Source organism: Cavia porcellus, unplaced genomic scaffold (assembly GCF_034190915.1).
Source record: "Cavia porcellus strain 051 isolate PalLab524CR breed Dunkin Hartley unplaced genomic scaffold, mCavPor4.1 scaffold_26, whole genome shotgun sequence".
In the NCBI taxonomy this organism is placed as follows: Eukaryota; Metazoa; Chordata; class Mammalia; order Rodentia; family Caviidae; genus Cavia; species Cavia porcellus.
This window is the reverse complement of record NW_026947509.1, coordinates 29,496,122-29,518,266: the sequence shown is the minus strand read 5'-3', so window position 1 is coordinate 29,518,266 and position 22,145 is coordinate 29,496,122. Positions and strand designations below refer to the sequence as shown.

Below are 22,145 nucleotides of genomic sequence, written 5' to 3'. Positions count from 1 at the left end.
ACCCAGCCCTGACCCTATCCCCAGTACCCTTCGGGTCCCAGAATGGAGCCCAGCCATGTGCACTGTGGGAGATGCTGGGTGGGGGCCGTTTTCCGGGCGGTGGACACAGTGAGAGGCAAGGGCTTACAGCTGGAGTGTAGGCACGAGGTGTCACAGTGACAGGACAGTGGCCCCTCGAACCAGCCAGCTATGATAAGACCATGGCTGTTCCAGGCAGAGATGCCTGATTTCACCCCCAGGACCCATGGCCATGGAAGAGGCCTCAGCAGATGCACAGGGCAGGCCCGTGGGTGACAGGGCCCAAGTGAGCTGCTTGGCTTCTGGAAGGACAGGTGGCTCCATCCTGGTCCCTCGAAGCCCCACTGCAGGGCACTCCTCCTCTGGGCTGGGGTGAAAGATGGGCATACGTTTGCCTCTGTGGCTTTGCCCTCCATGTGTGCTGCTCCCTACCCCCCACCCTGACAGCCATGGGAGGGACCCGGCTGTCCCTGCCCACTGGACCAGGTGAGCTAGTGCTCTTCACAAGGAAATGTGGACTGGACTTGCCAGCACCAGTATCATGGGGAGGTGACCAGGCAGATGTGAGGGGTGCACAGCCAGCCCCACACGGGTCTCAGCCAAGCCCTTGGGAGACCATCTGCCTGTGGGGTTTGGAACCCTTCGGTGCAGGGCTGACCAGCCATCACCTCTCTAGTCCTCTCAGCCACCCTGGGGGTCCTGCATCCTTGACACATAGCACGGGGCCAAGCAGAGCCAGCTCAGGGCACAGTGCTGTCCAGAATCCCAGGCCCCTCCCTATGGCAGGGCCCTCGTGCAGAGGCAGGAAGATGGGGAGTTTGAGCCCAGCCTGGGCAACCAGTGACTTAGCGTCCCCCTGTCGCAAAATAAGGAATAAAAAAGGCTGGGGGTACAGCTCAGCGCAAAGGCCCTGAGTTCAGACCTCATCCTGCAGGGAGGGCCTATCACCTACAGGCCTGAGAGGCTAGCTGCAGAGGGTGGGGAGGGCCTGAGGTTCCTCCATGTACACTGGACCCTGCCAGGGGCCCTGCTGGCTCCCAGCCTCCTCTCAGACCTTGATCACCCCCTCACCCTGCTGGGACCTGGACTCGGGACCCCATGGCCACCCTGGACCAAGTGTTGCCTGGGAGGCCGGTGCTGGCTGTCATATTTTTAGATGACCCCATTCCCTAGCCGTCCCTGGCACTCAGGGAGGGAGACACCAAGGCTGTCCTGGACCAAGGCCACGAGGGGTGGGAGGGGCCCTGTGTCTCCATCCCATGCCTGCCCTCAAAGCCATCCCTTCCCACAGAGCCCGCACAATGGGGTGTGGCTGGGTTTCTTCATATCACTTCCCTAGGATGCAAACCAAGGCTACCTGGGTGCCCATCATGTGCCTGTCCCAGTTGGGGCTCTCCCTGTGCCCGCAGCACCCGGCTCAGAACCCATTGCATCTTGCAGATGGGGGAAGGAGGCCATAGCAGTCCCCACCCTCGGCCTCCCCTTTGGCCCCTCAAGTGCAGAAGCCCAGCTCTGCCCTGGGAGGGACCCCCCTACCCAGTCCTGGTGGGCAGTCACAGCACATCCCTGGCCTGATGTGGCCAGCGTGACTCATAGAGTGGGTAGTGGGCAAGGAGCTGTTGTCACACTCCCTCCAACAGCCCATCCCTCCCCACCCTCCGCCCTGCAGACACAGGCTAAAAATACCCCCTCCCACGTGGCCACCTGCCCCTGTGTGGCTGGCAGTTCCGTCTCAGGTCTGGAGCTGTCTACAAGGTAGGGCTGGGGTTCCTGGGTAGGCCTGAAGCAGGGGGTGTGGGATGGGGTGCAGGAGAGAGTGTGGGATCGGGCCGGGACACTGAAGTGAGTGCTTGGTTCAGAGGCCTCCACAGGCCTGGCCAGCTCCAGGGCAGGACGGGGCTCCGATCCTCACACTGTTCTGGGTGGAGCAGGAACAGAGAAGCTGGACACCGAGGGTGTAGGCAGGGCCCTGGACTGGGCCCCACAGGCTATGCTGGGCCCTCCTCGGAGGCCAGGGGGTGACTGAGACCCAAGGAGCCCCCTTCTCAGGCTGGCACTCTGGCAGCAGGTGTCAGCAGGCGTCAGCAGGGGCCCAAGGCCCTGGGAAGGGGCTGAGCCTCCTGCCGCCACCACCACTCTCATAGCTGGCGAAGGGTGGCAGCGGCTATGCCTGGAATGCGAAGGCTGTGGGTTGTGGCCAGGAACAGGCCCCTTGGCCCACAGAGTGGTCAGCTGACCCGGCTTCGCCCAGCCAGGGCCACCCGGAGGAGGCATTCAGGAAGGGCACCTGGTGGATCCTGAGCTGTCCTGCCCAGAGTGAGTCCAGTCTGGGCCCCAAAGGTCAAAGTGGGCTCATCCATTCTTCCTGGGTCTGTAGGAAGTGGGCAGGGCACCAGAAGGCCAGGGAGTGGCTGGTCACTGGAGCATGGTTTGTTCTGTGGTGGCGCCCCCTGGTGGATGGACACCTCCCTGCTATGCTTTGGACCTTGGGTGTCTTCAAGGAACAGAGATTGTATCTCTGGGATGGCTTCCTTCAGGCAAAAGTGCAGAATGATTGTGTGCTAACAGGAATGGTTTTTTTTTTTTTTTTTTTTTTGTCTTTTTCATTTTTATCGGTACTGGGGATCGAACTCACGACCGCCTGCAAGGCAGGTGCTTATACTGCTGAGCTAAATCCCCAGCCCCTGTGCTTACAGGAATGAGCACATTTGCTGGTGGAACCTGGGTGCTGGGCTGGAAGCTGCAGCTCCCCCTGGGGGAAGTGGCCTGGGCACCTTTAGCAATGGCCCTGAGCCATGGCCCTGCTTGGCTCCCCCAACCCTGGTTGGGTGCTCTTGTGTGGTGACATCTGCCCCTGTGCTGCCCCCAGGTATGAAGTGACAGCTCTTGCTGAGCCAGGGCTGACCCAGGGTGCCCCTCAAGGAGCAGCATGACATAGAGGGAGCTATGGGAGGACTGGGACACCAGCATCCACCCTCAGCCTCTCCATTGGATAAGGAAACCAGCCAGAGGGGGCATGGCTTGTCCACGGCCACCTGCAAGGTCACTGCAGGTGGACAGTGCCATCAGTGCAGCAGGAAGCCCAAGAGGCCTGCACCGCAGTGTGGCCTCTGCAGAAGAAGCCACCAGGGTGTGGTCGGCCTCTGGCGTTTCCTCCCTGGGCAATGTGAGCAGCACTAGACCTGCGGGACAGGCCCGGTCTGGCCATGGGCGTGGTGCCCACTTGGGTGGCTGAGACTGTGGCTGATTGACTATCCTCTCCAGGAGCTCAGGAGGCGCCTGGCACCTCTTTGGGGACAGAGGCCCACCAAGGACCCCGGCTGGCGACGGCAGCATCATGGTTCGGAATGTGGACGACTTGGACTTTCAACTGCCCTCGCACGCCCAGGACATGCTGGACGGCCTGCAGCAGCTGCGCTCTTTGCCCAAGCTGGCCGATGTCACACTGCTGGTGGGTGACAAGGAGCTGCCCTGCCACCGCGGTCTCCTGGCACTGAGCAGCCCATACTTCCATGCCATGTTTGTGGGCGAGTTTGCTGAGAGTTTCTCGGCACGTGTGGAGCTGCGGGATGTGGAGCCAGCCGTGGTGGGGCAGCTGGTGGACTTCGTGTACACTGGCCGGCTGACCATCACACAGGCCAATGTGGAGGCGCTCACACGCACTGCCTCACGCCTGCACTTCCCCGCCGTGCAAAAGGTCTGTGGCCGCTACCTCCAGCAGCAGCTGGATGCCACCAACTGCCTGGGCATCTGGGAGTTCGGGGAGCAGCAGGGGCTGCTTGGTGTAGCCGCCAAGGCTTGGGCCTTCCTACGGGAGAACTTTGAGGCTGTGGCACAGGAGGATGAGTTCCTGCAGCTTCCCCAGGACCGGCTGGCTGCCTGCCTAGCCAGTGACCTGCTGCAGGTGCAGGCTGAGCGGAGCCGGCTTGAGGCCCTGCTGCGCTGGGTGCGCCATGACCCCCAGCCCCGGGCTGCCCACCTGCCTGGGCTGCTTGGCCTGGTGCGCCTAGGCGCTGTACCCAGGCCCTGCGTGCAGGAACTGCTGGCCACGGAGCCGCTGATCCAGGGGTCACAGGCGTGCCAGGAAGCCCTGTCCCAGGGTCACAGCAGGGTGAGTGATGGGCTGGGGAACCTGCCCTGAGAAACAGGAGGAGCACCTTTGTGACCCCTCACCCAGGGTCAAAGAACAAATGTGCATGTGTGCATGTGTCCTCAAACTCACACCATTCCCAGCATTGCATGGACCACCTGTGTGAGCATCACTGGTCACCTGTCCAGGACAGACTGCCTGGAGCATGCCGGACCCAGAATGTCGGGCGTGGTAGTTCTCTGTGCCTGAGACAGAAGCAGGAGATACAGCTTGAGGGAGGAGAGGTTGATTGTGGCTTTGGATTTCGGTCTGCTCACCTTATGGTGACTAGGATGTGACAGGGGCAGAGGAAGAGGCAGAATCAAAGTCCTCCTTCCACCCCACACTCCACCCTACCACATAAGCTCTACCTCCTAAGGAACACACCCTCTGGGGCAGAGCTGCTAGCGGCTTCACCTTCTGATGAGCAGATGCATTCTTGTGACCCTATCCCTTCCTGGGACCTCAGTGTAATGGGGGCCCAGCCCCGCCCCACAAGCCTAGGGCGTGAGTCCTACTCAGATCATGGCTCAAGGGTCAGGATCCAAAAAGATCCTGTCCAGAGGAGCCCACAGCTCACAGGGCACAGAGATGTGAGGCCAAATGGACAGGCCTGCGGACACCGGTGTGGGAGTGGCCTGTGGGGAGCTGGCGGGCAGTGGGGTACCCAGGGGAGGTGGCTTCAGAGCTGGGACTTAGAGACAGGCAGGCAATTGGTGGGAGGCAGAGGAGGAAATGCCCTCCAGGGACGTGGCACAGCCTGGAACGTGGCAGTGGAGGTGGGTGTGGCAGCTGCCACCTGTCCAGAGGGTGACAATGCAGTCATCAGGGGTGCCACTTCGGCTGGAGCTGGCAGGGACAATGGGAAGGGCAGGTCCTGGGGAGCAGCAGGACTGATGTGGCTGAGCCCAGGCAGGTCGGCTACCAGCACCAGCTCAGGGCCTGTCGGGGACAAAGCTGTGACTCAGACTGACAGTGCAGCATGTGTCAAGCAAAGTGCTAACTCTGGTCCCCATAACCTGGTCTCTAGCTGTAGCTGGGCCCTGCATGGGTGCTACTGATAGGAGGGTCTCGTGGGCTTGAGCAGGGGCCTGGGCAGCGTGATGGTGGAGCCACCCCATGTGACCTGCTGCAAGTGAGCTGGGTGTAGTGATGCCTGCGGCCCAGGACACTTGGGGGTCACCCCAAAGCAGGTGCGGGGAAACTGGGGAGGTGCTGGTGATGGCTGGAAGCAGCGGCTTCTGCCCCGAGGGATACAGGTGTGCTGTCCATGTCACGCAGTGCAGCTGCAGGAATGCACACATGTGAACACACACATAGGTACAGGCAAGGCCTGCACGACCCCACACATTGCAGTCTGGGACATGTGGGTTCATCGTGTCAACTTCCTGCTGCTCCTGCCCACAGGCACTGCCCAGCCCCCCACAGAAGCTGGAGGAGGTGCTGGTGGTGGTGGGCGGCCGGGCCCTGGAGGAGGACGAGGAGGGCAATGAGGAGCCCGCACCCCACACTGGGAACTTTGCCTTCTACGACACCCAGGCCCGTGAGTGCCCTCCCTGTGCCATGCCCAGCACCTGTAGACCTGGGCACCTGCCAAGTCCATGTCCAGGGTGCCCATGAGTGTTGTGGGCTGCAGACAAATCTGGGGCCTTCCTGAAAGTACAGGGGCTAAGCACGGGTCCTGGGGGGGTGCCCTGCTGCCCCCTGCCCTGTGCACCCAGTGACAAAGGCGGGCAGTGGGATGATTCATGGGGGGCGTGAGAGCCCAGGCTCTGCCCCAGTGAGCTTCCCTGTACCTCCCAGATCAGACCCATATTCCCCTGCAACCAAACGGGCTCTATGAGGGGCACCTAGGCAGGAAAGGAGGTGCAGGGGGCCTGGAGTACCTCTTCAGGCCCTCGTGGTCACCTCCTGGGAAAGTGCTCTTGGCTGTGGTCCTGGCTGATGTGGTCCCCTGCCAGTCCATGGTGGGGGCCAGCAGCCGGCGCTGGAAGAAGTCCAGGGGCTGACCTGGCTGGGCTAGGGTGAGCAGGGGGATTTGGCACTGACGTCAGCAAGCAGCTGTCCCGGGCCATCTGGGGTGTGGGGGAACTGGGCTTTCCCACCCGGGGTGACACAGACGTGAGTCAGGGACACTCAGTTCCTGCCCGCAGTGCCAACTCCACCTCCATGAGGCCCAGACTCCACACGTCCCAAGCCCTGACACCGGCATCCCCGGCCTGTTACACCCAGATGCACCCCCTCCCACATTGGCGGTCTCTTGGGTTTTCCCCAAAGCCTTTCTTATCTCTGGTCTCAGTTTACCCCTGGTCACTCACAGAGGCAGGCTCATCATACCTCTGCATCTCGTGTCCCCTCCCTTCCCTGAGAGCCAAGGCTGCCCCCTTTCTAGACAGGGACACTACAGCTGGACTGGGCAGGAGACCTGCTGCAGGGTTAGGGCGTCTGATCACCCCCCAACCTTGAGCCTGGCTGCCGCAGAAAGAGTAAAGGAAGGTCCTTGACATGCTGTGACCCACTAAACTGAGACTACTGACCCCTACCCCATCCAGGCACAGGGTCCATGAGCGTCTTGTGCACCCCAGGATGCTACCCTGTGTCCAGGCTGGTGTTGGGCTCTGAGGGTACTTTGAGGAGATGTGGTCAATGATGGGTGGTCAGGGGTGTCTCTAATCCCACCCCTCATGGCCTGTCCTCATGGCAAGGGAGCTGTGTCAGCACCCAGCCCCTGGACTGGCCACCAACCCTCTGCCTCTCTTTCTGGCAGGTCGCTGGATGGCGCTCCCTGACTTCCCCGACTACCACAAGTGGGGCTTCTCCCTGACAGCGCTCAACAACGATGTCTACGTCACAGGTAGGTAGCCGGGGCCCAGCCAGCACCCTCAAACCAACCCTCCTTTAGCAGAGTCCCTGCTAGTTTAGGTGGGATCCCTCAACCTCCCCAAACACAGGAGAGCTAGGGCTCCTATGCCTGCTGCCTGGGGTCCCCCAGAAGAACTGTGTGACTGCTGAGTCACCCTTGCTTTTCCCCAAGGGACACAGGGTAGGAACCCCAGATCTGTCCCTTGTCTACAAGGATGGAGGGCCCATAGCTGGCTGCCCCTGCAGCCCCAGCCTGGCCCTTGGTCTGACAGCTGGCGGCTCAGCACATTTGGGGTCACAGCCTGGCATGGGAGTGGATATTGTGTCTGGAGACCCCTGCTAGTGGCACCCTTGTGGACAAGGCCTCTCCCAGCAGGTGGTTCCCGAGGCACCAAGACAGATACCTGGTCAACCACACAGGCTTGGTGCTTTCCTCTGAAGGAGGCGGCCTGGAAGGCAGTGGCACCCATGCTGAAGGCCCGCACCAACCACGCCAGCGCAGCACTCAACGGCGAGATCTACGCCATTGGTGGTGAGCTCCTCGCTGGCCCTGGTCCACAGCTGGTTGGAGCCTACTGGGCCTGCAGTCCCCAGTCCCCAACCCAGGGACACTGTTGCCGGTGGCTGTCCAGGGTATGAGGTCAGTGCATCCCATGCCTGGCTCCCAGCAGGCGGCCCTGGGAATCCATGCCCAGTGCTCTCAGTAGCCAGCCCTGGGCTCCTGTGACGCATGTGGGGCAGAGAAGGCAGCAGGGTGAGCCAGGTGCTGTCCAGCTGCCAGCAGGATGACCGCAGGCTCGGCCTTGGCTCAGGGCCCTAGGGAGCCGTGGGGTGAAGGATCCGCTGCGTGCTCCCCATGGAGCCCTGCCTGAGCTAGGGGTGCCTGTCCCCAGGCACCCAGTGAATTCTCGGGCAAGGAGCCTGGAGCATGCAATGAGGGAGGTATTGAAAAGCCATGTCCTTGTGGCTCCAAAGGTCATAAAAGAGCCATGCCTGGCCCTGAGATATTCTAGAGGTCTGCAGAGGCTGAGGTGGGACTTCCTGTCCCCAAACGCCCCCCGCATTGTCATGGCCAGGCTCCATCTTGGTGGGGGGCTGCTCACAGCTCTGGTGTCATCTTACCATCCACCTACATTCCTCCTGGGTCAGGTCCCTGCCCCATGCCACTTCCTGACCATGAGACCTGGTATGAGCACCTAGGCCTCCAAGAGCCTCAGTTTCCCCACCTGTGAAGTGGACAAGTTCCCTGCCCCTCCAAGATGTGCCTGCCTTCCTTGCCCTTCTGGTCCTGGGCAGCCCCCTGCCCTCCTCCCAGTCCCCTGAAGCCCCATCCCCTGCTGACCCTGCAGGCACCACGCTGGGCGTGGTGGAGGTGGAGAGCTATGACCCCTACACAGACAGCTGGACGCCCGTGCAGCCGGCGCTCAAGTACGTCAGCAACTTCTCGGTGGCCAGCTGCCGGGGCCGGCTCTACCTGGTGGGCTCCAGCGCATGCAAGTACAACGCCCTCGCACTGCAGTGCTACAACCCTGTCACAGGTAGGCACCAGGGGCACCGGGTGGGCCCAGATCCCTGGTCAGCTGAGGATGGCAGAGGGAGGGAGGGAGGGGCCAAGGGCTGGGGGATTTAGGGGTCACCTTGCAGAGCCCCCACCTGGTCCTGTGAATGTGAGTCACGGTCTGCCCTGTGCCAGGGTGTGGCCTGCTGGGGGTGCTGTGAGCTCCCTGGCCTGGATGCCACACTGGGTGCCTGGGGATGCCCATGGGACATCCCCAGCTCAGGGGCCCTCAATCCCGGATTGGACCTGCTTCATGCCCTGGATGATGGCGATGACAATTGAGCCTGTTGCACAGTGATGTCAGGGTCCACAAGACGAATGGCCCCGATCGAGGGTTGGAGTACTCATTCCTGGATATGGGAAGGGGGCCGGAAAGGTCCTGTGGGATGGGGTCACCCAGCCAGGGCCCCAGAGGCTGAGAAGTTCCTGGAGGCCCCAAGTCTTGGCTTAGGGAGAGGCAGAGCTTCTTCCCTGGCCCCCAGGGCACTGAGGCAGGGAGAGGCCCCCTGGCCCCGCCAGCAGCACCCCCGGTCCCCTGGTGCAGTGCCCGGTGCTCCACAGATGCCTGGAGTGTGATCGCCTCGCCCTTCCTGCCCAAGTACCTGTCTTCACCGCGCTGCGCAGCGCTGCATGGGGCTCTCTACCTCATCGGCGACAACACCAAAAAGGTCTACACCTATGACCCGGGAGCCAACCTGTGGCAGAAGGTGGGTGTCACCTCCCCCACACTCTGCCATGAACTCAGCAGGGGCAGCCAGAGGCCCAGTGAGTAAAGCCAGGCTCTGCAGGAGGCTTCTCCTTCCATGGGTGGCCACCAGGAGTCAAGTGGGGAGGGGTCTCTGAGTTGCTTGGCCCCTCCTGTGCCCCAGTGCCAGCCTGCACTGCTCCTGCCACCTACAGCGGCCCCTGCACTCCAGCTGCCCACTGCTGTCCCTGAGCCTTGGCACTTTGCTGACCTTTACCTCGCTATGCAGCCCAGCATGCACTGAGGAGCGGTGAGCTCCCAGGGTGTACCAGTGGCCCACAAGGGACGTGGTGGGGTGGTCCCCCCCTGCTGTCCCCTGTCCCCACCAAGGCCCTTGGCCACTACCTCTGTCCTCAGGTGCAGTCCCAGCACAGCCTGCATGAGAACGGTGCCCTAGTGCCCCTGGGTGACGCGCTGTATGTGACAGGCGGCCGATGGCAGGGCATGGAGGGCGACTACCACGTGGAGATGGAGGCCTACGACACGGTGCGGGATGCCTGGACTCGCCACGGCGCCCTGCCCCGCCTCTGGCTCTACCATGGGGCCTCTGCCATCTTCCTGGATGTCTCCAAGTGGACACAGCCCTTCCACCCGGCCCCAGAGCCCTAGCCCACAAGGCGTTGAAGGTCCTGGCCCTGAAGGGCCCCAAGCAAGGTCTTGTGATCCTGAAAATGGCCCCACGATACATACTTGCTTGTCCACTCAGGGCTGCAGCCCCTTTGGGCCCCGAGCTGGGTGCCAGTTGCTAAGGAACACAGCACAGTTCAGGGACATGGCCTTGGTCACTGGAGCCATGACCCCAAACTCCAAGCTGCCTGGTGTGTGGGTGGTCAGGGTCCCGGGGAGGTAGCCCAGGCCCAGGGCAGCTCCTGGGCAGCTCTGCCTCCTCTGCATCCCTATGCTGGGTTTTGGGGTTGTGCAGCAGCAGTGTGGGAACCAGAAGAAGCCCCAGGACTTGGGGCAGGTCCTCCGGCGTGGGGGCCTGATCGTCCTCCCATGATGCATCACTATGCCAGGCGGTCTCCTCAAGACAGGCCTGCCCTGTGCCCACCACATTGGGCATGGCATCTCTGTGGGCTGCCCACCCTGCTCCCTGATCACCCTGCCCGGCTCCACTAAGAAAGCCACTTCAAAAGTCACAGGGAACGGTGCGGGGCGGGGGGGGGGGGTGTTACAGGACAAAGAGCCGAAGTCCTCAGGCCAGTTTCAGGGGGGCTTTCATCAACACAGGCCCCACGGGGTATAAGCTGCCTCAAGGAAAGGTTCGTGGTGCTGAGTCCCTTCAGAGAGGTGGCAGGCTATGTCTGGTGGCCTCTGCTGCCAGCCACAATGGCACAGGCAGCTGGGCCTACTCCAGGGCCTCAGAGCATTTCTGGGGACCCCAGGGCTGGCTCAGCACCCTGGGCCCTGTATTTGTAACCAAGGACACAATAAAGGACTCTCCCTGGCTTAGGGTTGTGCCCATCTGTCACAGCTTGGTCCAGGTGGCTCAGGAGTTGGCCTGGGCTTGACTTACAAGACTTGGGTAGCACCTATCCCCCACTGTAGGCTCCTACTCCAGGTCTGGCCCACGGGGACCAGGAGCTCGAGCCACAGAGTGGGGTCCAACACCAGCCCCACCGGAAAGATCAGGGCTTTTCAGGAACCCCTGGCCATGGGTTGGGAGGAAAGAGCCAGGGCTCTCTGAGGAAGCAGGTTGCAGGGAGGCCACCCAGATTGAAGCCCCCAAAGCCAGGCATGGTGCCCCACCCCTATGCCAAACACTCAGGAGGCTGAAGCAGGAGGATCAGAAGTCTCAGGCCAGCCTGGGCAATTTAGTGAGGTGTTGTCTCAAAATAATAGTGGAGATTGCAAGGAGCTGGGCTTGCCTACCTGGTTAGAGGCAGGCAGGCAGGAATTATTGGAAAGTGAAGCCTGCTTGGTGTTGTGAGTAGGACTGGGAGCCCTGAGTGGGGAGCACATGATTGTGGGGGGCACACCCCTCCTACACCTCCCACCAAGGCCTCAGCTTTGCTCAGCTGTGGCTGACATTAGGGGACAGTGCATCCCCAGATTCCCAGCTGGAAGCTGTGAACCCCCAGTCGGGAAGGGCAGAGTTCAGGAAGGGTGACTCTGGCTGGGGACTGCACCCCCCCACCCCCGCCTCCGGGCCACAGGGCACAGGTGCACATCCCGCACCTCCATTTCCTCAGGTCCCCAACATCATTGCCTGAGGCCGTGTTCCAGGCCCCGGGGATAAACCCCAGTGGGGTGTCGGGTGACCCGGCGGGGGACTCCAAAGGCCACACAGCGAGATGACTTCAGCCCGCAGCATCTGCAGGCCCGAGGAGCCTTTTTCCCATGACCTCATTGTGAGGAGAAGTGAGACACAGGTTGGGATGAGGGCTCCAGGCTGTGGCAGCCAGGTCGAGGCCACGAGGATGGCCCAAGAATGAGGCTTGGGTTTCAGAGGGACACCTGTTCTGGACCCCCGGTTCCCTGGCACCATCCCCACTTCTGAACCTAGGCCTGCTCCCTGCCTGCTTGATCTTGCCTGATCTGCCTCTTGTGAGAGCAAAGTTTTCTGGAAAGGGAGCCCCAGAAACACAGGGGGTCCTGCCTGAAGGTCCAGCATGTGCTGCTCTGTCACCTCCCTCACCCCACCAGGCCGGGTCATCACCACCGCAGGACGGCATTGCAGGAGGCGGCACCAGCACCAGAACAGATCAGATTTGGGCCAGTGCAGAGCCCGTGATGTCATGGGACTGCTCAATGCTTGGGACAATAGCTGTTTCCAGGGAAACAGCTTTTTTCCTGGGTCCTGCTCCTTTTGCTGGCACTGCGGAGGGGATGATGTCACTTGAGCACCTTAGGGTTCCATCTCCCAAACCCAGTCCCCGAGTGTCAAAGGTGACAGAACTGAAGCCTCACCTGCCTGTATGTGGGGCAGGTCACATCATGTCCAGGTAGAACCGCAGTCAGGCAGAGGGAACCTCGGGGCAGATCTGGCCCAAAAGGAAGAGATAAGGCCCTGTGACCCCCACAGCCTTCAAAGTCGCCCTGGGCTCAGGCTCCGCATCAACCAGAGCAGGAAGACCCCAATGGCAAGGAGCACTGGCTGCGTCTGTGTCCAGTGAGCTGGCCTCCACCACCCTGTGCTGTGCATCCCTGGCCAGCTGGCCACCTCTTTGGGCTGCCCTGGGGGCCTGCAAAGGTGATATGGTGCTGGGTGTGCACAGGGTTCTCCAGAGACCAGGAGGGGCCCTGCATGGAGCCGGTGCTCTGAGTACAGGAGTTCAAGCTGGGCACACACGCTTCTGTGCCTGCTCCTCCAAGGACCCCAATAGGGCCAGCACAGACAGACACCCAGCAGGAACAAAGGTCCTTAATCATGTAAATCTGCTGTCCACTTAGCTAGAAACTCAGATGCTGCTGAGCCCATGGGAGCCCAGCGTTCCTCAGGTGCAGACCTACAATTTCCACGAGCGTTAGTTAATCCCAGTGTTTTTAAAAACTGTGCATCAGCTTTTAAAGACAGAACTTCTGTGCGGTCCTTCCCTGCCTGACAGCTGTGATGAGCAAGTCCCTGGGTCTTATGCCCAGGGAAGCGAGCTCTCAGGGAGATGGCCACCAGCATCTTCACAGCCTCACAGAAAAGGCTGAATTCAGCGAGCCTAACACTGAACACTGTGCTTTCTCGAAAATGAAGAGTGCGAAACAAATGACTAATGAAAACGAAGCACTTACACACAGTGGAGTACTACCCTGCCATAAAGAAGGTTAAGAAAATGAACCTGCCATTACACACCTATAATCTAGTACTGGGGAGGCTGAGGCAGAAGGACGGCTGTGAGTTTGAGGTCAGCTGGACTGTGTAGCAAGACGCTGGTCTCAAAAAGATGGGGGGAAAGGAGCAGGGGTCAGCACCTCGACACCATAATGTTAAGTGAAATAAATCAGATATATAAACTTAAATATCCCCTGGTTTCTTTTTCTATAAGAAACCCAAAATAACAAGGAGCACAAAATTAAAGACGAACAGGGAGACGGCACTCTTGCAAATGAGAAGGACAGTGAGACATGGAGGGAAGAGTCAAACTGTGTGCAGGGAGAACTGCTTATAGGACACAGAATTTATAATATTGTTATTGACAGTCACCCGGAGTTAAATACAAGCAAGGACAGGAAATCTGTCCACAGCATCGGAGATCTAGAAAATCCAGCCAAGGGCTTAGATCCCACAGCAATGTCCCTCGTGAGTCCAGCTGAAGACCTAGAGCCCATGACAATGCCTCCCACAAGTCCAACTTGAGGCCCAGAGCCGGTGACAAGGACTCACGCAAGTCTGTTTCATGGATCTACACTGGGAAGGCCCAAAGGTCAGAGGTGGAAGCCAGAAAAGTCTGCGCCAGTGAGGTGAAGGAGCTGTGCTGGTGGGATGAGGGTTCTACACTGGAGCTGAGAAGTCACACTCAAAATAAGGACCAGGGATGCCCTGAAAAGCACCACAGCCATCCTCAGTGACACAGAGGTCCTGAGTTTTGACGATGAGAACAGTCAAGTACACGTCAGAGACCAATGTGCAAGCTTCTCCTGGAGATTAAACAGCACACATCTTCCTCTCAGAAGCCAGGAAGCGATGCTCAATGTAAGGAGCAAAGTCCCCCAAAGTGAACCACAGCCACTCTCAGCAACAAGGTCCCAAGCTCCTCTGATGAGAATGGCCAAATTCATATTAGATGAGCCAGCATAACAAGCTCCTCCGGGAGAACCAACAATTCCAAACAGCAACACATGAGAACCCACAATGCCCAGTTTTTCCTTTCCACATCTCCCTTTATGCTGGCAGCTTTCCTCAGGTGGGCCCTGTACACCCAGCACCTTTAATTCAACTGGTGTTGACCACCAGTACCTAGTCCATAACAGTGATGTCCATGCATCAGTCCCCAGGATGAACACTATCATTGCATACTGAAAACGCCCACTAACATAAGTACAAGACTTTGGGAGCCCACGTTTCCCTCACCCACCTCCGGTACAGGGCCTAGTGCGCTGCCTCATATGTGTCCAGGAAAGGTGACTCAAAGCAGGGTTTCCAGGGCCATCCTCTGAGGCTGGGGCCTTCACCTGCGCCGTTCTGGAGCTCCCATCCACCCCCAGGTGACAGGACACACACATGCAGGCTCCTGCCCAGGAGGGAGTGCTGTGCATGCAGGGCTTCCCCTTTGTCCACTCCGACCCCAGGAGTGTGTGTGCGGCCTGCAGGTGCCTGGCTTCCATTTTCCAGGCCTGATGACAGCGCCCCTGAGGGGGCGGCCAACTGCCCAGGGGCCTGCAGGGTGGGCTTCACCTGCGCTGACCCTGACAGGCCCTGTTCATCCCCCCACACCGGTGGACAAGGCAGGGGTCAGTGCTCCCCACCCTGCCCTATCGGTGCAGGGCAGCTGCTCCTCTGTTGAGTGGCTTGGTGGCCCCAGGCCTTGCAGGTCCCCAGTCCCGGCTGCCGCACGCTCCATTTCTCCGCAGGTCGGATCGGGTAGTTGCAGGGCGCCACGTTCCCCGGCCAGCTAATACCGGGGAGCGAAGAGTGGGCTGGTTCGTGCGCGGGCAGAGGCAGTGCCCTACCCCCCTGTGCCCTTCACGCCCTGCAGCGCGCGCGGGCACCGGGAGGGGGCGCAGCGGGAGGGCGCGCGCGGGATTTGGGCAGATAAAAGGCCCGGGTCCAAGCGCTCACCCGCTGTCCACATGGCCCTGGCCCGACGCACCGCCGGCGCGCTCCTGCTGCTCATCCACATGGCGCCGCTGCTCGTCCATGCGGGCCTCGGCACCCCGGAGCCCGCAGGGAGCCACACGCACCCGCACCTGCAGCCGCCGCCCAGGACCCTGCTGCCTGCCAAGAGCCGCGTGCGTCCTCCCGCCCGCCCGCCGGTAAGATGGGGCTGCCTGTGTCCCCGGGAGCCGCTGTCCCCTTATGGGAACCTGGTCTGGGCATGGGGACCCTTCCTTGTTCAAACTGAAATTCCACCACATCAGGGAAGGAAGCTGGGAAAGTGGAAAGAACTCCCTCCTAGTGACTCTGGGCAGCCCAGGTGTGCCGGGGACGCACCTGCAGGTCCCCGAAGTCCTCTGCAGGACAAAGTGCTCCCGGGAGGCCTAGGGCCCCACCTTCCCTCTTCTGGCTTTTTTTGCTGGGTGACTCTTGGCGAGGAAGCAGCCATCTCAAGCTGCACTCTGAGGTGCCTTCCTGCCCAGTGCCAGCGCCTGGGTTGCAGGTCTGAGTGGATTTGGCAGCAGCTCCCAGTCATTACCAGATAGCGGCCTCTAAGTCAGGGAGGGTGGGGTTTCTGGTCTCCCTGTTCTCTGGGTGTCTGTGACCCCACGCAGGGCTCCAGCCCCAGGGACCCACTCAGGAGCCTGACCAAGAAGGTACCCACTAAGGAGAGGAGACACACAGAGGCCTCCCAGACCCCACCCACCCTGCAGGGAGCCACAGCCCAGGTGGATGGAGGCCTCTGGGGGCCAGCCACAGCCTCAGGGACTCCAGGAAGGGACAGAGCTGGGGCTACCAGGTGGGTATGGGCCCTGGGCCTCCTGGAACCCAAGATCAACAAGGCTTAACGCTCCCCCCCCCCCAAACCAGGTGGGGCCCAAGTCACCAGGATCACTGGTCCAGCTGGAAGGGTCAGTTTGGAGCCCTGCCATGGCCTGTATGCAGAATCTGTACCATGTAGAGCCACTCAGGGAATCCAGGTCTTTGGAGGATGAGGGGCAGTGCTGAGAGAGGACCAAGGGCCTGGACACCTTGTCCACCCCCTCTGGCAGCAGGGTATATAAGAAACATACATATGTATGTTTCTTGGCAGGGACCAGCTGAGAAGTCACAGGCTGAGACTTAGGGCTCAGGGCTGTCTTGGGCCAAAGGGCCTGGGCAGCTGTAAGATCCTGAGCGTTGCCATTAGGCATCAGATCTACACGCATAACCTCATCTAAGCCTGGCTGAGCCGTCTCCTTCCTGGCTGGCATCCCTGCCTGGAGCTGGAGCCAAGGATGCTGCCCAGTGGGCCCAAGGCCTCCACCAGGAACTGAAGTTCCTCCCTGAATCCACCTGTATCAGGACCTGCCAGGCACCACTCACACAGGGAGGGGGTTCCTGGAGCTGTTGCCCTTGCTCGGGTTGGGACTCAGGAGTGCAGGGAAGATGAGCAGCTCGATGTCTCATCTGGTCCTTGCCACTGTGTCCTCTGCCAAAGTTGCCTCCCTGGGGAGGACCAGGGGAGCTGGCAGCTGGGGGCCCCAACAGTCACAGCCACCTCTTCTTGGGCACCCTCAGCACTAGTCTGGTGCAGAGCAGGTCTGAGGGGTTACTGTGAGGACACCCTGGGGGGTCTGTGTTCCAGGAGCCCGGCACTGAGCGTGCACACAGCGTGGACCCCCGGGATGCCTGGATGCTGTTTATCAGGCAGAGTGACAAGGGCATCAACAGCAAGAGGAGCAGAGGCAAGGCCCGGGGGCCAAAGGTAAACCGCCCTGTCTATCACACCTGTCAGCACCCTTCATGCACCCCAATGTTTACAGCTGTCCCCTGTCCCCTCCCATCAGCTGGGCTCTGCTCTCACTCTGCCTTGGCCCTGGCCTGGCAGGGACCTGGCACCTGGCCCCAATGGCCAGCTCCTGCTCTGAGCCCCAGAGTGGGCCCTGTACCCAGGGCCGGGAGCTCTGGACCAGGACCTTGTTGCCCACTGAGGTCCTTACCACACTGAGTTCTGCCACAGTGGGAGTGCCAGGGACTGGGTGGGCAGTTGACATGGCCTTGCCCACCTCCCTAGTCCTCTGTGCCACCCACCCTGCTCCTTGCCCCTTCCAGGGTTGGGTCCCGACCTGGCCTACCTGGGTGCTGGGCCCTCGGCTGGGGAACTTGCTGATGATGGCTGAGTCTGAGACACAGGTCTCAGACAGTGGCTTCTGGGACCCCCAAGGGACTCACCCTGTCAGTCCCCACCCTGGGACAGCTCTCCCACCATCCTCAGAGACAGAGGAGACACTCAGGCTCTCCACTCCTGCTCAACATCCTCATCACCAAGGTTCCCTTCCAGCTTGGCCTGCCAGGGCCACCTGGCCCCCCTGGCCCCCAGGGGCCACCAGGTCCCCTCATCCTGCCAGAGGCACTGCTGAAGGAGTTCCAGCTGCTGCTCAAAGGTAAGGGTGCTATGGGGCTATCACCCGGTCTGGATGGTTGCCTGGGTGTGTGTGTGTGGAAGGCTCATGGAGGAGGGTGGGAGTGGCTACCCTGCCCAGGGCACAGGGGACCAGAATCCAGGGCCGTGCCTAGGCTCTCTGCACTGTGGGCAGCTGCTGCCTGTGGCTTACATGACAGAAGCTAAATATAGAATGAAGAATGAGAGTCCTTTCCCCTCTAACCCTGGGTAGCTTGTTCGTTTTTAAACATCACTTTCAGATGGGCATGGTGGTGCACCCCTGTGACCAGCACTCAGGAAGCTGAGGCAGGAGAATGGCTGCTTTATACCAGGCCAGCCTGGGCTGCATAGTGGGACCTTGTCTCAAAAACCCAAAACAAATCCCGACAAAATACTTTCAATGCCTTTTTGAAGGGCTAGATGTTACTTCCGGTGCAGCTGTAAAAGTTATTTATTCACACTCAGCTTCTTCCCCAAAATGTGGATAAGTCTGCGTATGGTGACTGGAGGATCAGCATGCAGGGTGGGTGCTGGGCAAAGATGAGGGCACTGAGCAGGCAGCTACCAGATCAGAACGCAGTGTCCCAAGGCCTGTGGTATGCCCTGTGACTCTAGACTCATGTGTGGTCTCCTCCCGGGTATGGGGTCCCAGGCACCCACCTGCTCGCTCTGTGTCAGGCGCTGTGCAGCAGCGCGAGCACGTGGAGAGTGAGCTGTGCACGCGGGGCCCCGCTGAGTTAGCAGTCACCCAAGGGGAGGACGACGACGTGGACGCGGAGGCGGAGCTGGCACTGCCTGCTGCACTCCCAGCCCCGCGCGTGGAGGCCGCTTTCCACTGCCGCCTGCGCCGGGACGCAGAGGTGGAGCGGCGCACGCTGCATGAGCTCAGCGTCTACTACCTGGTGAGTGGCGCTGTCCAAGCGGGGTCAGCCGAGATCCAGGCGGGACCCCAGGTGACCGACCATCCATGCACCCCACAGCCCGACACAGAGGGCGCCTTCCGCCGCGGCCCGGGCCTGAACCTGACCAGCGGCCAGTACACAGCACCCGTGGCCGGCTTCTACACGCTGGCTGCCACGCTGCACGTGGGTGAGGTGCGGGCGAGGGTGGGGGGTGCTTGTCCTGCTCCCTACACCAGACCCCAAAGTGATGGTCACGCCCACCCGCCCACAGCGCTGGCGGAGCAGCCACGACGGGTTTCACCACGCCCTCGGGACCGCCTGCGCCTGCTCATCTGCATCCAGTCCCGCTGCCAGCGCAACGCGTGAGTGCAGAGCTCCCCTGACCAGCTGGTCTGTCCTCTCCAGCACCCAGGAGGCCTAACCCTGCCAACCGCCTCTCTGCTGCACCGCACACCTAGGGGAATGGAGGTGGCACCAATGCCCTCCCCAGAGGCCTCTCCCCGTCACTCCCACCCTGCACCCGGGAACTCTCCTCTGGGAATGTACTGCTCAGCGCTCCACTGCCCCATCTGGTCCCCAAGGGCAGTTCTTGCCCCGTCCCTGTCCTCTGGCACAGGGCCCAGGCACACGGATGCTGACATGTATGGAAAAGGTGTGAATTAATGGGGAAACTGAGGCTTCCAGCTTTGAAAGCCCTGTGTGTAGTGGCCAGCTTTTTGTCACTTGTGGCCACTCTGCCACCTCCGACTGCCAGCAGTGACAGGTTTCCCAGTGGAGCAAGGGCTTTGCTGCTCCTTACTTGACTCTGGCCTTGAAGATGCCTCCCACTGCCTGTCTGCTCCTCCTGGGGACCCCGTGGACACATTGATTCCCCTGGGAAAGGGTTGGCAATTGTGAGGTCACCATGGTTGAAGGCAGTGGTCTTTGGGGCAGGCTGACCCTCTCTCTGTCTTGGCCACAGCTCCCTAGAGGCCATCATGGGCCTGGAGGGCAGCGTTGAGCTCTTCACCATCTCCGTAAATGGCGTGCTGTACCTGCAGGTGAGTAGGCCAGCTGAGTGCATGGCAGCGTCAGGGCTGTGGCCACAGGCAGCCGGTGCCAGGCCACACCCTGAGTGCCAGCACAGGTCTGGGTAGAGCCAGGCTCCAGCTCCCAATCTCCCTCCAAAGCCCACCCTTCCCTAGGAGGCCTGGGCCCTTCTGCTGGGGGCACTGCCAGCCACCCTGCCCTATGGGGGGCTATGCAGGGTGGGCAGAGCTTTGTGGTGCTGGGAAGCCCAAGAGGTCATTCCGTACACTAAACCCTGCAGGGGTCTCCTCAGCGCTGTGGGGATGTGGCCAGGGCTGGGGAAGCTCGCACACAAGTGGGATCTCCAAAGGAGAGAGAAGCAACACACCTGTCAATCTAGGTGGGGGCACCTGTGTCGCTCCAGTCCCTGAGCCAGCTGTGCTGGAGGCTGTGGTCTGACAGCTTGGCTGGTGGCCTCCTGGACCCTGTGCCTAGGAGCCCATTGGGCCGCCAGGCAGCAGGGCCTGTGTCCTGCTCTATGGCAGGGGAGGGCAGGGAGAGGAGGCAACGGCCAGCCAGGGAGCGGCCGTGTGCTGGGCTGGGCTGACCCCAGGGCACTTGCCACTCCCCGCTCCTGGCAGGTGGGCCAGTACACCTCTGTCTTCCTGGACAACGCCAGCGGCTCAGCCCTCACTGTGCGTGGCGGCTCCCACTTCAGTGCCGTCCTCCTGGGCGTGTGAGTGTTCCTCTGCCTCCGAATGGCACCCACACAGGGTGGGGGTCAAAGTGGCCATGTGCAGGAGAAAGCCCACGCAGGACTCTGGCCACCGCAGATGATACACAAGTTGGTGTCCTGGGAGGCAGCAGCTTCCTGACCTGTCTTGCAAAGGGGAAGGCCGCTGTCACCCTGGAAATTGCATATGCACAACACCTGCCAGGATCCTGCTGCAGACCATGGCCCCTCAGGCCTCTCCCATCCCATACTCTCTGCACCAAGGGGTCCAAGCAGGGCCCATGCAGAGCCGAGGGGCCGTCAAGGGGAGGAGCCCTGGGCTGCTGCCCCCCCTGTCCCAGCTGGTCCCACACACCCCTTGCCTGCAAGGCCCTGGTTGGCCTGCTGTAAGCGCTGACCCCCAAGACTTGCTGGGGACCCTTAGCACAACAGCTGAGGGCCCACAGGACGATGAAGAGGACCTCTAGGGGTCTGAGGGTTGTAACCATCTCCCTCAGAGGCTGTTTGAAGTTCTGCCCACTGCTGGGCCTCGGGGAGATACAGCACACCTTGAGGGTACACCCCAGCCACATGCAGACCACCAGTCAGGCAGCAAGGCCAGGACTGGCCCTGTAGTTCTGGGATGCTCATACTGTGGGCTCGTGGGGGGGGGGGGGGCATGAGCCCCTGCAGACTTACACTCCCAGTTTCCCAAGGGCCAGTAACAAGGCCTCAAGCAGGTAGTGACAGGGATGGGAACCATGAGTGGCTTCCAGGGCACCAGTCCAATCTGGCTGGGATGAGCAGGCCTGGGGAGATGGGCAGCAGTCAGCCAGTCATGGAACCTTCCAGGCAGCCTCAGGACGAGGTGACCACAGCCAGGCTGAAGGGCCCTGGCTCCTTGGCCCACACTCCAGAACCAAACATGCCATGTCAGGTGGCCTGGTGACACTGCAGACTAAGTTCTGCTCATGGCCTACCCAGCCCGATTCTCAGTAGCACTGGAACACACCCTACCAGGAAGCGCCCAGCGGCCACACAGATAAGGGTGGCACGGGTGTGCCCTTTTCTGGATTCACTGTGAACCTGGTGGGCAGATGTGGCAGTTATCTTCCCCCTGAGAAAGCCATGTGGGCACCTATCTCACTCTCCACGTAAGCGTGGCACCCAGCAGCCTGTCAGGTGTTTGCTACAGGGTATTGCTGGGCGGGCACATGTATGGGACCAACTTGGACATGTGTCACACAATATGCCAAGCTGTAAACCCAGGGCAGAACTGAAACTCACCTGGGCTGGCCAGGGAGGGAGTGGGGAGGGACTGTGGGGTCAGGCATGTGAGTCCCAGCCCTGGGATACAGAGGGCCATCTGGTTTGCTGTAAGGAAACTACCAAATACACTGCTTCCTAACTACAAATGCTGAGGTCCTGTGTTTCAGTTCTGCCATGTTGTCCGAAGTCCCAGTCCCCAAGTGAACAGAACAGCTGGCTTCTAGCCCCTCTGGAAGGGGCAACACCGGAGCCTCTGTTCACTATTGGTGATGCCCACGGGCCCCAAAGCAACTGCGGCTCACATACCGCATCAACAGAGTGGCCGGGTGATAAGGCTGTGCACTGCATCAGGGCCAGTGAACACTAGTAGATAGGCTTTGCAGAGGCAAGATCTCAGTCCCACGTCCTGCGGAGCCCGTGCAGACACACTCCAAGAGCAGGAGACACTGACAACGACACGTTCCACATACCAACAGGCACTGGAAGGTGTCTTGGAGCATTGGAGCCAGCCCCTCACAAGAGCTTCTCCACTGAACCCTGGCACAGGGAGCCCCTCAGGTGAGCAAGGCCCCTGGCTTGTACTGTCCCAAGGTGAGAAAACAACTCCAAGCCATCCCAGATGGCATGGGTGCTGCTTGGTATACACCCCAGGGAGCCCTGAGGGCTATCAGAGCCAGTGCTCCTGTGTGAGAGATGGCATCTTTACAGGTAGCTGCATTCCTCAGGCCAATGCCTGATGCAGAGGCCCAGGCCCTGGCCAAGCCTGAC

General features: G+C 60.8%; 2 protein-coding genes across 8 annotated transcripts; both read left to right on the top strand.

Annotated features, from left to right (window-relative positions):
• The first annotated feature begins 1,679 nt into the window (after positions 1-1,679).
• Klhl30 (kelch like family member 30) lies at positions 1,680-10,761 on the top strand. Of its 3 annotated transcripts, none has more exons than XM_005005694.3 (8): positions 1,680-1,773; positions 3,283-4,129; positions 5,555-5,690; positions 6,915-7,001; positions 7,383-7,541; positions 8,359-8,547; positions 9,129-9,274; positions 9,670-10,761. In XM_005005694.3, the coding sequence occupies exons 2-8, from the start codon at positions 3,356-3,358 to the stop codon at positions 9,919-9,921; spliced, it is 1,743 nt and encodes a 580-aa protein (XP_005005751.1). In that variant the 5' UTR covers positions 1,680-1,773; positions 3,283-3,355; the 3' UTR covers positions 9,922-10,761. The 3 variants fall into 3 exon arrangements, with proteins under 3 accessions (XP_005005751.1, XP_063093104.1, XP_063093105.1); XM_063237034.1 differs by lacking the exon at positions 1,680-1,773 and adding an exon at positions 2,207-2,334; XM_063237035.1 differs by lacking the exon at positions 1,680-1,773 and adding an exon at positions 2,209-2,334 and having other exon boundaries at positions 7,386-7,541.
• A 4,139-nt stretch (positions 10,762-14,900) lies between these two features.
• Erfe (erythroferrone) lies at positions 14,901-21,523 on the top strand. Of its 5 annotated transcripts, none has more exons than XR_010043437.1 (8): positions 14,978-15,219; positions 16,689-16,808; positions 17,385-17,487; positions 18,165-18,388; positions 18,467-18,571; positions 18,660-18,750; positions 19,350-19,428; positions 20,038-20,103. XR_010043437.1 is itself a non-coding variant. In XM_013157582.3 (8 exons), exons 1-8 carry the CDS (start codon positions 15,037-15,039, stop codon positions 20,134-20,136), a joined length of 1,008 nt encoding a protein of 335 aa, XP_013013036.1. In that variant the 5' UTR covers positions 14,981-15,036; the 3' UTR covers positions 20,137-21,523. The 5 variants fall into 5 exon arrangements, 3 of the variants coding, with proteins under 3 accessions (XP_063093107.1, XP_013013036.1, XP_063093108.1); XM_013157582.3 differs by having other exon boundaries at positions 14,981-15,219; positions 18,467-18,575; positions 20,038-21,523; XR_010043436.1 differs by having other exon boundaries at positions 14,901-15,219; positions 18,165-18,571.
• Positions 21,524-22,145: the final 622 nt, after the last annotated feature.

What these genes read in the sequence shown, in the direction of transcription:
- Erfe (XM_063237037.1), top strand. Translation starts at nt 15,037, where the DNA reads ATGGCCCTGGCCCGACGCACCGCCGGCGCGCTCCTGCTGCTCATCCAC. An exon ending in GGCTGCCACGCTGCACGTGG is followed by an intron (nt 18,576 to 18,659) that starts GTGAGGTGCGGG and finishes ACCCGCCCACAG; the next exon opens with CGCTGGCGGAGCAGCCACGA. An exon ending in TCCCGCTGCCAGCGCAACGC is followed by an intron (nt 18,751 to 19,349) that starts GTGAGTGCAGAG and finishes TCTTGGCCACAG; the next exon opens with CTCCCTAGAGGCCATCATGG.
- Klhl30 (XM_005005694.3), top strand. Translation starts at nt 3,356, where the DNA reads ATGGTTCGGAATGTGGACGACTTGGACTTTCAACTGCCCTCGCACGCC. An exon ending in CGAGATCTACGCCATTGGTG is followed by an intron (nt 7,542 to 8,358) that starts GTGAGCTCCTCG and finishes CTGACCCTGCAG; the next exon opens with GCACCACGCTGGGCGTGGTG. An exon ending in GTGCTACAACCCTGTCACAG is followed by an intron (nt 8,548 to 9,128) that starts GTAGGCACCAGG and finishes GGTGCTCCACAG; the next exon opens with ATGCCTGGAGTGTGATCGCC.